Source organism: Bufo gargarizans, chromosome 7 (genome assembly GCF_014858855.1).
Source record: "Bufo gargarizans isolate SCDJY-AF-19 chromosome 7, ASM1485885v1, whole genome shotgun sequence".
NCBI lineage: Eukaryota > Metazoa > Chordata > Amphibia > Anura > Bufonidae > Bufo > Bufo gargarizans.
Window position 1 is genome coordinate 191,175,161 of NC_058086.1, and position 13,209 is coordinate 191,188,369.

At 42.8% G+C, this 13,209-nt stretch overlaps 1 protein-coding gene across 2 annotated transcripts in view; it reads left to right on the forward strand.

Moving 5' to 3' along the window:
* PTPRG (protein tyrosine phosphatase receptor type G) overlaps positions 1-13,209 on the forward strand; it is a 470,827-nt gene that overhangs the window by 84,025 nt on the left and 373,593 nt on the right. For both annotated transcript variants that reach the window (XM_044300597.1, XM_044300598.1), the window contains exon 2: positions 8,725-8,829. In XM_044300597.1, the coding sequence (XP_044156532.1) occupies positions 8,725-8,829 (105 nt within the window). The remainder of the gene's footprint in view (positions 1-8,724; positions 8,830-13,209) is intronic.

Sequence of the window (13,209 nt, forward strand, 5' to 3'; positions counted from 1 at the left end):
TGGGGATGCTTTTCTTCATCCGGGACAGGGAAGCTGGTCAGAGGTGATGTAGATGAATGGAGCCAAATACAGGGCAATCATGGAGGAAAACCTGGTAGAGGCTGCAAAAGACTTGAGACTGGGGTGGAGGTTCACATTTCAGCAGGACAACAACTCTAACATACAACCAGAACTACAATCCAATGGTTGTAGATCAAAACATATTCATGTGTTGGAATGGCCAAGTCAAAGTCCAGACCTAAATCCCATTGAGAATCTGTGGCAAGACTTGAAAATTGCTGTTCACAGATGCTCTCCATCCAATCTGACTGAGCTAGAGTTATTTTGCAAACAGAAAAAAATTAATGGGCAAAAATTTCAGGCTGTAGAGACATACCGTAAAAGACTTGCAGCTGTCATTGCAGCGAAAGGTGGTCCTACAAAGTGTTGACTCAGCAGGGGCTGAATATGAATGCATGTCACACTTTACAGTTTTTTTATTTTTTTTTATTAAAAACTTTGAAAGCCATGTATCATTTTCTTTTCACTTCACACATACTTGCTACTTTGTGTTGGTCTATCACATAAAATCCCCCAAAAATATATAAGGGTGAAACGTGAAAAAAAGTGGAAAAGTTCAAGGGGTACTGTATGAATAATTTTACAAGGCACTTGTACGTACCTGTTGACGTAGACTTCAGAAGATTTCTTCTTGATGGAGATCTGCCATTCAAACACTCTTTCGTGGCATGACCAGCAGTTGCAGAATTGTGCGGTGTAAAGTATGCAGTGACGCAGGAATTCTGATGGCCGCAAAAGGATCATAGTTTTAAATAAATAAAAAATACTGAGTGTGTCTAATAGTAGATCAGAGAATAAACCCACTGATTCAGTCCTGGCCATGGCAGTTAATGCCATATACGCTAGTTGCTCAAATTGCTGTAAGGGATGTATGTGTTTTTTTTTTATACTAGTACTATTGAATGATTCTAACAAATAAAGAGATCCTCTGGTGGGAAGGGTCTCTGGTGCAAGAAATGGGCCCTAACAGTCCATCAGAAGACCCTTCACAGTTGTTTGTGTTTAAAGGGTGTGTCTGGTTTTCCAATATTAATGACCTCTCCTGAAGATAGGTCATCAATCAATATCAGATTGTCAGGGGTCCGACTCCCGGCACCCTCACCGATCAGCTGTTTGAAGGGAACACAGCTGCCTTCTCTTCGCTGTCAACCTTGCATCGGCAGAGCAGTATAATTACAGCTTCTCGGAATGGGTTCTGCAATGTTGATGGTGAGCAGGTAAACTATGAAGAGCACTGTGTTCTCTTATAACGGCTGCTTGGTGGGTAGCCTGGAGTTGGAGGACCTGTTTTAAAGATAGGGCATCAATATGTGAAAACCAGACACCCATTTAAAAGTAGAAATGGGCATGCTTTGTATAGCTGCACCAGGACCTTAGGACCACCAGAGAAAAATGCTGAGGACCAACTTCCCAACAAGGGCTCCTGCACATCTGCCAAGAGCTTGAATAGCAGTGTATGGAGGAGAAAATTCTAGTGGAGGATCCCTCAGTATATATGGAGTCTGATAGAGCAGTGTTTCCCAACCAGTGTGCCTCCAGCTGTTGCAAAACTACAACTCCCAGCATGCCTGGACAGCCTTTGGCTGTGCGGGCATGTTGGGAGTTGTAGTTTTGCAACAGCTGGAGGCACACTGGTTGGGAAACACTGTGATAGAGCATGCCACCATCTTTGTTTCATTTCATGCTAAAAAACTTTGTGTGAATTTGCAGGTATATGGAGGTACAGTAGAGTCTCTGTCCAAAATGGAGGTTTAATACAGTCATGTGCATAAGCCCTTAGTAATAATGGGTAGTGTTGAGCGAACTTGTGTTTTTAAGTTCGGCGTCTAAAGTTCGAGTTCAGGTTATCGAAGTATCCCGTTATGGATTCTGAATTCCGTTATGGTCCGTGGTAGCGGAATCCATAACGGGATACTTCGATAACCCGAACTTTAGACGCCGATCTTAAAACACAAGTTCGCTCAACACTAATAATGGGGATGGGTCTAATTTGGCCCAGATTCTATGAGGCTAAAAGATTATTTCAATGTTTCTTGTCAGTATATAATATAGATTGTTTTATTTATTATGACTAGTGGAATATCTCTGCCCTATGCGGCATATACCGTGGTTTCCATACTAACACGCTGGCAGATTTTTCTGGCAAATGTACTCCATTTTGTTTCAGATTTAACACTTCTGACAACATAAGGGAAGTGCTAATTGCTTGCTTGGGGTGCAATTTAATATTGGTCTCTGCTGAGAAATCTTGTGCATAATGGTCTGTGTATTAATAATTTGTGATTTATAAAAAGCATAGCCCCCTCCCTTCGAATTCTCACCCAATGCTTGACACATTTACCTTCTTCGACGCATTTATTTTTCACAGGTTGCTCAAGTAGAGTGAAACATACAATCTCTCCATCCCCCCTCAAAAAAATAAAATAAAAAAAATAGAAAGAGGAAAATATTAGCGAAAAAGCCCCTTACATAAGGAAGCATAAACCTTCTATAGCTGAAACATTTAAGTCACAGTTGCAAAACTACAAAGGCTGTTAGAAGATGCTGAGTATTGTAGTTGCACAGCGCCTATAGAGCCACAACTTGGTGATCGCTGCGGCGGCAACCGGGGAAGGGAACCTTGCTGCAAGTTCTTGCGGAGACTGAATTGGGAAGGACCTACATAGCCTTCTATAGGTGGTGTTTTACAGGCCCGTACAACACTAAAGTTTGAATTGTGTGTTTTTTGTTTTGTTTTTTGTCCCCCCCCCCCCCCCCCCCTCCTCCTCCTTGTCAATTCTTTGCATCTCATCTGCTTCCCTCAAACCTTCCACCTTATAAACTATAAATTGTTTATGCGTCCATGTTTATTGTGCCGGCAGTTTTCTGGTAGCGTATGTGATAAAGCAGAATGTCTTTAACCGTTAACGGTTTTAGGTTGTGCATTTTAGTGCTAACCGTAATGTTTTAAGGGTTTGCCATCCAGTCTTAAAGCAGCAGGATGCACGGCTGTTCTGGTTTACGGCCTCGAGTTGTGTTGGGCTGATCGAAGAGACCGTATATTTCAAGTGGGTTTTAGTCGACGGGAAGACCTAGTGGATCGTAAACTATGCAGGTTTTTTTTTTTTTGTTTTTTTTAGGCTACAATATGGGAATATTAGTTGTGGTTGTCCATAAAAGAAAATACTTATGAAGATTTACTGTTCTTTATTTTATCGTTTTAATTGCCTATTAAAAAAAAAAAAAGGAACATTTTAGCTGCTTATCGAATGCGCACGACTTAAAAGTGTACCACATACACAAATGCACATGAGCATGAAATTATTTTTCAATTTTTTTCTTGGTTTAATTTGCTATCCAAGAATTTAACAACTTTCAACGTTTTTACTTTTTTTTTTTTTTTTTTTTTATACCCTTTTTTTAATGTGTCCTGTAAATGTAACTGAATGTTACAATTCTTTCCTGCTTGATTGGCTATTGGAAATCTTAGACCAATAATGCCTTGAAGGGATTGTCCAGGTTTTAATATTTCAGCCTACCCTCGGAATAGGCCATCAATCTCGGCTCAGCTGGGGTCTGACACTCTGCACCTTTTGCTACTCCGCTGTTTTAGATGTAGCTCCGGTACCAGAACTACACAAGCTCCATCCATTGTGTTAGCGGACAGAGCTGGTTACTGCAGCTTCACTTCAGTAGGAGCAGCACTGCAATAACCAGCTTCATCCACTACACAATGGACCAAACTGTGTATTCCCAGCGCCGGAGCTGCAAGGTAACTGCTAATTAGTGGCGCTATGGGGTGTCTGACCCTGCCAATCTGAGATTGATTGCCTATCCTGAGGGTAGGCCATTAATATCAAAATGATGGACAAATCCTTTTTAAAGGTTTTATCCTGGAAATAATATTGATGGTCATCAATATCAGATCAGCGGGAGTTCAACTCCTGGGGCCGCTGCTGATCAGCTGTTGAGAGAGCAGGCGCTCAGTGATTGGCGCAACCCCCTTCCTAGGACATTTGCGTCACTTGACCTAGGCGCAGATCAGTCTCATTGAAGTGAATGGGGCTGAGCTGCAATGGTTTTATTTTCAATTTTGCCACACACAGAATTTTATATATTTTTTTTAAGTGTACTCACTATTAACAGCTGAATCAAGGTCCCCCCCATATGATTTTAGGTATTTTCACCATTTCTACATGGCTCCATGGGTCCCCCACGCGTTGTTTACATCTCTTTATTTTTTCCTACCTGCCGCACTGCACTGTGGTTTCCAGTGCAGCACGGCATCACATGGTTTCAAATGAATATCATCTCCACCGTGACTCCGCCCCCTCATTAATATTCCGTGCTCTGCCTCCTTCATTCATAATAAAGCGCCCTGCCCGGTGACGTCACCGGACCAGATGGGCGTGGCTTAGCGCTGTTGGTTGCCGCCTTGTTACCGCCCATCCAGGCACTTTGAATAATTCATGTGGCTGAGGGTGACGTCACCGGGCTCCCTGTGAAGCGGAAGAAGAGGCTTTTCTTGGCAGAAAGGGGCCCGGTATGTCACCGAACGTGGAAACGCAGCGCTTCCGGCTGAGATTTGGAGATTTGAAAACTGGGCATTAGAAATGTCGGGTAAAGGTAGGACAGGCACGATTTGTAACGTTTAGGGCATTGTTGTACACATACTCCAATCCCGGACAACCCCTTTAAATGGTGGCATTAAAAAATGTATCTTGTCCTGCAAAATATAAGCCCTCAAGTAACTGAGTGGGAAAAATTTATAAAAGTTATGGCTATTGGAACGTGGGGAGGAAAAATCCAAAATGTAAAAAATTGAAATGGGCCCGGTCTTTAAGGGGTTGATGTTTTTTAGAGGTGTCTCAACTCTCCCTTGACAGCAAATGTCATGGCAAAGAAGGGTTAGGCATACTGGCTTTCAACATGCCCGATCTTTTGTTCACACACGAAATAAGCCACCAACAGAGGTGTCTGGCAGCGGCTTATGGCCCTTTCTCCACTGACAACACATGCACTCGTGTATGGTGGGAAGGAATAGTTGTCGGCTGAACAATCTATTCTTCTATCTGCCATTTAGCGTTCTTCCTATTCAGTAGTTTGCCGGTTCTGTGTTCGATTCCTTGTCTTGGGTCTTTGTGGGGCCTTTGTAATGCTCAGTCATGTGTAGCTCTGTAACAACCACAATTTGCATCTGTAGATCATGTTCTAAAAATGTGCATAAACAAAAACCAGATGTGAACGGCGCACATTCCTGGGAGGAACTACCCCTGGGATCTCTAGTTTTATACGACATTCCATGATGGAATAGAATCTTTCACCAAACAGAGCAAAACTTTTTTTTATTTTTTTTTATTATTTAACCCTGTGAGGTCTCATCAGTGCTAAATGTTGTATTCTTAAAGTCCCTACACACTCTTTATGTGCATTCTGGGAAAATATTCAATATCTATTTTTTCATTGTAGTGTAGGAAGTAGAATTTTTTGGGAAAAAGATACAGTGACCAGACACATTAGTTTTTGTTTTCTTTTCCTAGCCAACAGATAAATACTGTAACTGATCCACTTTTGCCTATTTCTAGTCGTTTACACCTCAAATCGTGCAAGAAAATTTGGTGCACAAGACTTCGAAGGGCTGATAAAATTTTGTCTTATAATTTCCAAGTTTCCATTGATCAATTCTACCATATATCTTGCAAAAAAAAGCAACATGAGATACATTTTGAGAAACTGATGGGGCTATAATAATTTCTGTGATAGATGTCATTTTGATTGCCCTCATAAACTTAGGCCTCTTTCAGACGGGCGTTGCGGGAAAAGGGTGCGTTGCGGGAACATGCACGATTTTTCTGCGCGAGTGCAAAACATTGTAATGCGTTTTGCACATGCATGAGAAAAATCGGCATGTTTGGTACCCAAACCCGAACTTCTTCACAGAATTTCAGGCTTAGGATCGGTGTTCTGTAGATTGTATCATTTTCCCTTATAACATGGCTATAAGGGAAAATAATAGCATTCTGAATACAGAATGCATAGTACAATAGGGCTGGAGGGGTTAAAAATAAAATAAAAAAATGTAACTCTCCTTAACCCATTTGATTGCGCAGCCCGGCTTCTCTTCTGTCTTCTTATTTGCTGGGTGCAGGAAAAGGACCTGTGATGTCACTCCTGTCATCACATGGTCAGTCACATGATCTTTTACCGTGGTGATGGATCATGTGATGATCGGAGTGACGTCACCACAGGTCCTGTTCCTGCACACAGCAAATAAGAAGACAGAAGAGATGCCGGGCTGCGCGATCAAATGGATTAAGGTGAGTTAAATTTATTATTATTTTTTAACCCCTCCAGCGCTATTGTACTATGCATTCTGTATTCAAAATGCTATTATTTTCCCTTATAACCATGTTATAAGGGAAAATAATAATGATCGGGTCTCCATCCCGATCATCTCCTAGTAACCATGCGTGAAAATCGCACCGCATCCGCACTTGCTTGCGGATGCTTGCGATTTTTACGCAACCCCATTCACTTCTATGGGGCCTGCGTTGCGTGAAAAAACGCACAAAATAGAGCTTGCTGCAATTTTCACGCAACGCACAAGTGATGTGTGAATATCACCGCTCATCTGCACAGCCCCATTGAAGTGAATGGGTCCGGATTCAGTGCGGGTGCAATGCGTTCAACTCGCGCATTGCACCAGCGCGGAAAACTCGCCCGTGTGAAAGGGGCCTCAAAGGGGTTCTACAGTTTTGTTTAAACTGATTATCTATCCTCTGGATAGATCATTAGCATCTGATCGGTGGAGGTCCGACACACGGAACCCAGCCGATCAGCTGTTTGAGATAGCAGTGGCGCACCAGCAGCGCCGCGGCCTTCTCGCTGTTTACCTCTGGCCCAGTGACGCCACGACTTGTATCAACTGGCCTGGGCGGGGCTAAGCTCCATTTAAGTGAACAGAGTTTAGCCTCTCCCAAGCCAGTTGATACTAGTCGTGACGTCACTCGGCCAGCGGTAAACAGTGAGAAGGCTGCAGCGCTGCTGCCTTCTCAAACAGCTGATCGGCGGGGGTCCTGGGTGTCGGACCCCGGCCGATCAGATGCTGATGATCTATCCAGAGGATAGATCATCAGTTTAAACAAAGTGCAGAACCCCTTTAAAGGCACCATGCCTTGTATGGGTGGCTCAGCTGAATGCAATGATGGTTTTCACTTACTGATTTGTTGCTTCATTCTGGAGAAAAAGTACTTTTATATGGAGTTCAGTGCACCGAGGGCTGACCCAAGCCCCTTTGTGCTACCTTACGCTTCCTCTGCCAGACCTTTTCTCTCCTTATTGATCGGGCCAGGCTCCTGCATAGTCACCTCACCTCGACCTGTCAATGAAGGAGAGGGAAGGTCTTGCAGATGAGCAATGGTGCACTGCCCTTGGTGCACTTAACTTCCCGTTGACTTATGGATTAAAGTATTTTTTTCTCCAGAATGAAGCAATTGATCACGAAGGCTACTTTCACACTAGTGTTTTTCTTTTCCGGCATAGAGTTCTGTCCTAGGGGATTAATACCGGAAAATAACTGATCAGTTCTATCCTAATGCATTCTGAATGGAGAGCAATCTGTTCAGGATGTCTTCAGTTTAGTGACTGAACGGCGTTTTGGACGGAGGAAATACCACAGCATGCTGCGGTATTATCTCTGTCCCAAATTCCGGATCAGTTGTCGTAATCACAGATCCGGCATTAATTTACATAGAAATGTATTAGTGCCGGATCCGGCATAAAAAATACCACAATGCCGGATCCGTCCTTCCGGTCTGCACATGCGCCGACCAGTAAAAATGTCAAAAATATATATATATAACGGATCCGTTTCTCCGGATGACATGCGGAGAGACGGATCCATTCTTGCAATGCATTTGTAAGACTGATCCGCATCCGTCTACAAATGCTTTAAGTTTGCATGCAGATTGCCGGACAGAACTGCTTGCCGGATCACTCTGCCGCAAGTGTAAAAGTAGCCTTAGGCCTCTTGCACACGACCGTGTGGCTTTATTAGTCTTTTGCGGTCCGCAAAAAAATACGGATGACGTCCATGTGCACTCCGTTTTTATTGCGGAACGGAACAGCTGGGTCCTGATAGAACAGTACTATCCTTGTCTGTTATGCGGACAATAATAGGACATGTTCTATCTCTGAACGAAACGGAAGGCATACGGAGTACCTTCCGTTTTTTTTGCAGATCCTTAGAAATGAATGGTTCCGTATACGGAACGCAAAAAACGGAACGTGTGCAAGGGGCCTTAGTGAAAGCTATTACATTCCACGGACCTAGCCCTACAAGGCATTGTGCCTAGTTTATCAGTGACTTTAACCCTTTTAACCAATAATGTAAGCAAAAAATGTTTTCTCTGGTAACAATTATCCGTATAGATTCGGACACCAACCCTAGACTTGGAGACTATGGCTTTCATCACCAAATCAAATTGTGACCTGATTGTCCAAATTACTTAATATTATTAAAATGATCTAATAGTACTAAGTTCTGTAGATGAATCTGTCAATCAGAACCATCATTTGCCACCAGTGTATAACCTATGCAAGACCAAAGCTGGCTGCCATAGTTTTCTGTAACTCTGCTGATAAAGCTCATTACCCGTATTGATATTTTCGCCTTTTGTCTTGCAGCCTACACTGAGGGGAACGTGGGAGCACTACATGAAAACAGACATGGAAGCTCGGTGCAGATACGAAGACGTAAGGCGGCCAGTGAACCCTACTGGTCCTACTCAGGTACATTGATTTGCTGCTTTGTTGTGATGACGTAAAAATTGAGCATCCATTACTTTTAAATGTGTTACTATGAGTCTAAATGTAATGTTTGTGTGTTTGTCATGATGGAGGTTGTAGTTTCCCATCAGCTGAAGAACCTCCTTGTTGGAGTCCACTGTGGTTGGTCTGTGAATCTGTGGATAGTGAATGTGTATTCTCCTCCAATCCACACCTCCTCAAGGTTCACAGCCTGATGGCCTCACTCTTGGGGACTAATCTTCAGCAGGCAATTTCTAAAAGGGGTATTCGCTTCTCGTAAAGTGATGACATAGTGCTAGGACCGTGCTAACCACCAGCTGTGTTCAAACTATGACTCCCGAGATGCCCCCTTGCTTGGCTGTTCTCAGAACTCCATAGATATAAATGGAGCATGCTGGTCATAGTTTTACCACAGCTGGAGTGCCGGAGGTTAGCCATCACGGTGCTAGGGTATGGCATTGCGTTATAATTGGTTGGGTCAAACATCTGGGAGACCCACCGATCCTGAGACTGAATTGATTGCAGCACGATTTAGCGCTGCACACTTGAATTGAGCTGTGCTGGCGGTCCCCTATACACCCAGCCGGTGGCTGGGGCCCTCCTGTGGGGGAAACGGTTGTAAAGTATATGAGGTCCCATCAGTTTCTGTGATCGGTAGGGATCTGACCTCTTTGACCCCCGTCAATCAAGTGATAACCTAAGAATCGGGTTATTTTCGGTGGATCCTAGAATGTCCAGATGGAGGCATAAGGCGACTATGAAGCAAGAAACTAAACGATACTGATAAGTGGTGTAGCTAGTTAGTCCGACACACAGCAGAGGCGTCAGAGTTTCTGCTAATCCCAGAACTTTCTGGTTTCATGACCAACAATGTGAACTGCAGGTCAGTCCACCCTCCCGGAAAATCGTGACTCACGGTTTTGCTAGGTTTCATTACTGACCTCAGATTTCTTCAGCTACTCATGTGAACAGCAGAGGCCTCCAAAGTCTGTGACCCATGTGTCAGCTGTAATGTTGGTGAGCATTAGGCCCCTTTCACACGAGTAAGTTTTCTGTGCGGGTGCAATGTGTGACGTGAACGCATAGCACCCGCACTGAATCCTGACACATTCATTTCAATGGGTCTGTGTCCATTTTTTATTTTTTTTCACGCATCACTTCTGCGTTGCGTGAAAAACGCAGCATGTTCTATATTCTGCATTTTACACGCTGCCCTGGCCCCATACAAGTGAGTGGGGCTTCAGTGAAAAACGCATCCGGAAGCAAGTGCGAATGCGATAAGTTTTTCACTCATGGTTGCTAAGAGGTGTTGTTTGTAAACCTTCAGTTTTTTTTTTGTTTTTTTTTTATCCCACGCGTGAAAAACGCATTGCGGAAATAACAACGCAATCGCAGACAAAACTGACTGAACTTGCTTGCAAAATGGTGCGAGTTTCACTGAACGCATCCGGAGCCGTGTGAAAGAGGACATACTGTGCGCTCTGCAAAATTCCGTGCGAGAGCTTCTCTCAGCTGGAGATTCTGAGCTGTGTCTGTGTGTAGCTGAAAGATCCCTTTTTAGTAGAACATTAATGGGAACTAATAGATACTGGATTTTCAGACAGATGTAGAAGAACATAGAAACCTTAAAATTGAATCTTCAGGAAGACCGCGTTAAATGTTATCATGAAATTGTCTCCTATAACTTAAAATTTCGGTTCTGTGCTTGAATACAAAGTACCAGATGGTTAGACTTTCTGGAAAATTGGATGCCAGGTTAAAGGAATGATATTGTATTGGCCTTACTCTATGCTACATAGCTTTTTGTTCCCTTACCTATAGATTCTGTAGGCAAACTGTGTTAATCCCATGCATTTTCTTATTTAGCGTTGCCACTTTGTGGCTCCACGTAACTACCACTGTCGCCCTGTTATTATCACAGTCTGCTTCTATTTGCCATTCGAAGAGGAAAACCATACATGCAATTTGATAAGTTTCCAGTCGCAAAATATAATCATAATCCTAATCTTGAAATTAAAAAGTCCTTCTCCTTGCATCTCAAGTGTGCAGATTTTGGCTGCCTCAGAACCATTAAAACCCAATGCTATTGATCTCCTGGTGATATTTTATCCTCTAGTGTGTTACAGTGTGACATTTCCCAGAACGAACAGCAAAAAAAAAAAGACCATATCGGAATAGAACTGTCAGGATTAAGATGGGAGAAACTGAATTTTATTTTTTATTTTTTTGCTAAAATAACACTGTTTACCTACTATCACCTCCTTCGAAACTCCCATAGGGCACTATAGCCAATTGAGCTTGGGGTACTTTCACACTAGTGTTGGATTCTGGATGCCTGATCCGGAAATCCATATGCAAACGGATTTTTTATTTTTATTTTTCCAGATCAGTTAGACTTATGCATTAAAATTCCGGATCCCTCTTTCCAGTATTATCCGGAATAACGGATCCGGTATAAAAAAAAATTCTAAGCTAGAAAGAACTGAGCATGCGGAGACCGTAAAGCCGAATTTCCGGAACACTTGGTACCAGATCCGGCATTAATACATTTCAATGGAAATGAATGCCTGATTTGGCAAGTGCGGTAGTGTTCCTGGATTTTGGCCGGATAAAATACTGCAGCATGCTGCGGTATTTTGTCCGGTCAAATACTGTACAAGGGATGGAACAGAAGACATCCTGATGCATACTGAACGGATTGCTTTCCATTCAGAATGCATTTGGACAAAACATGCGGTTTTTTTTCCCCCCCGGTATTGAGACCCTTTACTGGATTTCAATGCCGAAAAAGAATAACGCTAGTGTGAAAAGTACCCTTAGAGCAGTGGAATTATATAAGGCTCTGTTCGTATTGGCATCATGGTTCCATTGCCCATGATGGTCAAAATAAACTAGTTTAATGCCTAGAACATCCTGAAGAGTCCATTATTATTGATATCCATTAATATTTGTTTCAAGTTGGATCATATCATTTATGGATCCTGTAAGAGGTTATTGTTGAAGCTTTAGAAAATGTATTTTAGTTGGGTCAATGTGAGGCATCATTTTCCTTTCTGGACTTCATTGATTTAGATACTAGGGGTCGTTGCCATCACAAATGTGGTTCATGATCAAAACTGACATTTCTCAACCAAACTCAATCTTCCACTACCTCCAACAAGTCATGTTTTAAGCGTTAAAGTGCATTGGGAATTGTCACATGTGGTCCTTCAATGAGAGATCCTCAAATCATGACATGTTGGGGAACACTTCAGGACTGCAGTTCAGAAATGTGAAACCTTCCAAACCGTGTATAGAGAATCCTTTCCAAAGGTTCCTGTAATACTTGACAGAGAGGGGTTTTTTGTTTAGAGGACAGTAAGGACCATGTCAGAATTCCATGAAGGTGTTGAGGTCATGGACCAATGCATGCAGTTTGGGATAATGCCCAGTATCTAGAATGAATAAAGGAACAAAAACACGTCCCACGGCGCAAATTACCGTCAGCCAGTCACCAGGATCAAGAAGAAATCTTTTTATTGCAGCGATACAACGCGTTTCGGGGAATCACTCCCCTTCATCAGGTACACAGAGCTGCACAAAGTAACAGCACAAGGCTACACATATTTATACATATTTATGAGAGCTTGCAGATATGCACATTATATTTGCCACTGATCATTTAGGCAACACCCAAATCTCCTCCCTTCTGACCCTGTGACCCTTTAAGGGCGGTATGTTTGTAAGTATAAATATGTGTAGCCTTGTGCTGTTACTTTGTGCAGCTCTGTGTACCTGATGAAGGGGAGTGATTCCCCGAAACGCGTTGTATCGCTGCAATAAAAAGATTTCTTCTTGATCCTGGTGACTGGCTGACGGTAATTTGCGCCGTGGGACGTGTTTTTGTTCCTTTATACTATTATCTTCTTGGGGGCTCCAGGCTTCTCCGTTTGAAGATCTTCTGTGATCCCGTGGCTGCAGACCGCCCTATCCAGACATCCAGGCTTGTTTGATAATACCTACAATAGTGTTGTGCCTATCCTTGCACAACCATATAAGGTGAGCCTTACCATCTCTCTCCATATATCAATATATACCCACAGAATTACCCTATGGTGCGCCCATCTGTGTTTTTTTTACAGATTTTAAACCAGCCTGATATATTACAGTATCTAGAATGGACATATCGCAGGTGAAGCGAGAATGAGACAAAACTGTACATTTTGTACATTGTAACTCTTGTCAAGTAGGGTTATTTGGAGCCATAGTTGACCATGATGAGTCCATGGAGATGCTGAGGTCTTGATCTGGTGTGACCAAGTCTAGCATGGAAAAACGTGTAAATACGATTTTGAGGTTATAGAACCAACCTTCACCCTTACT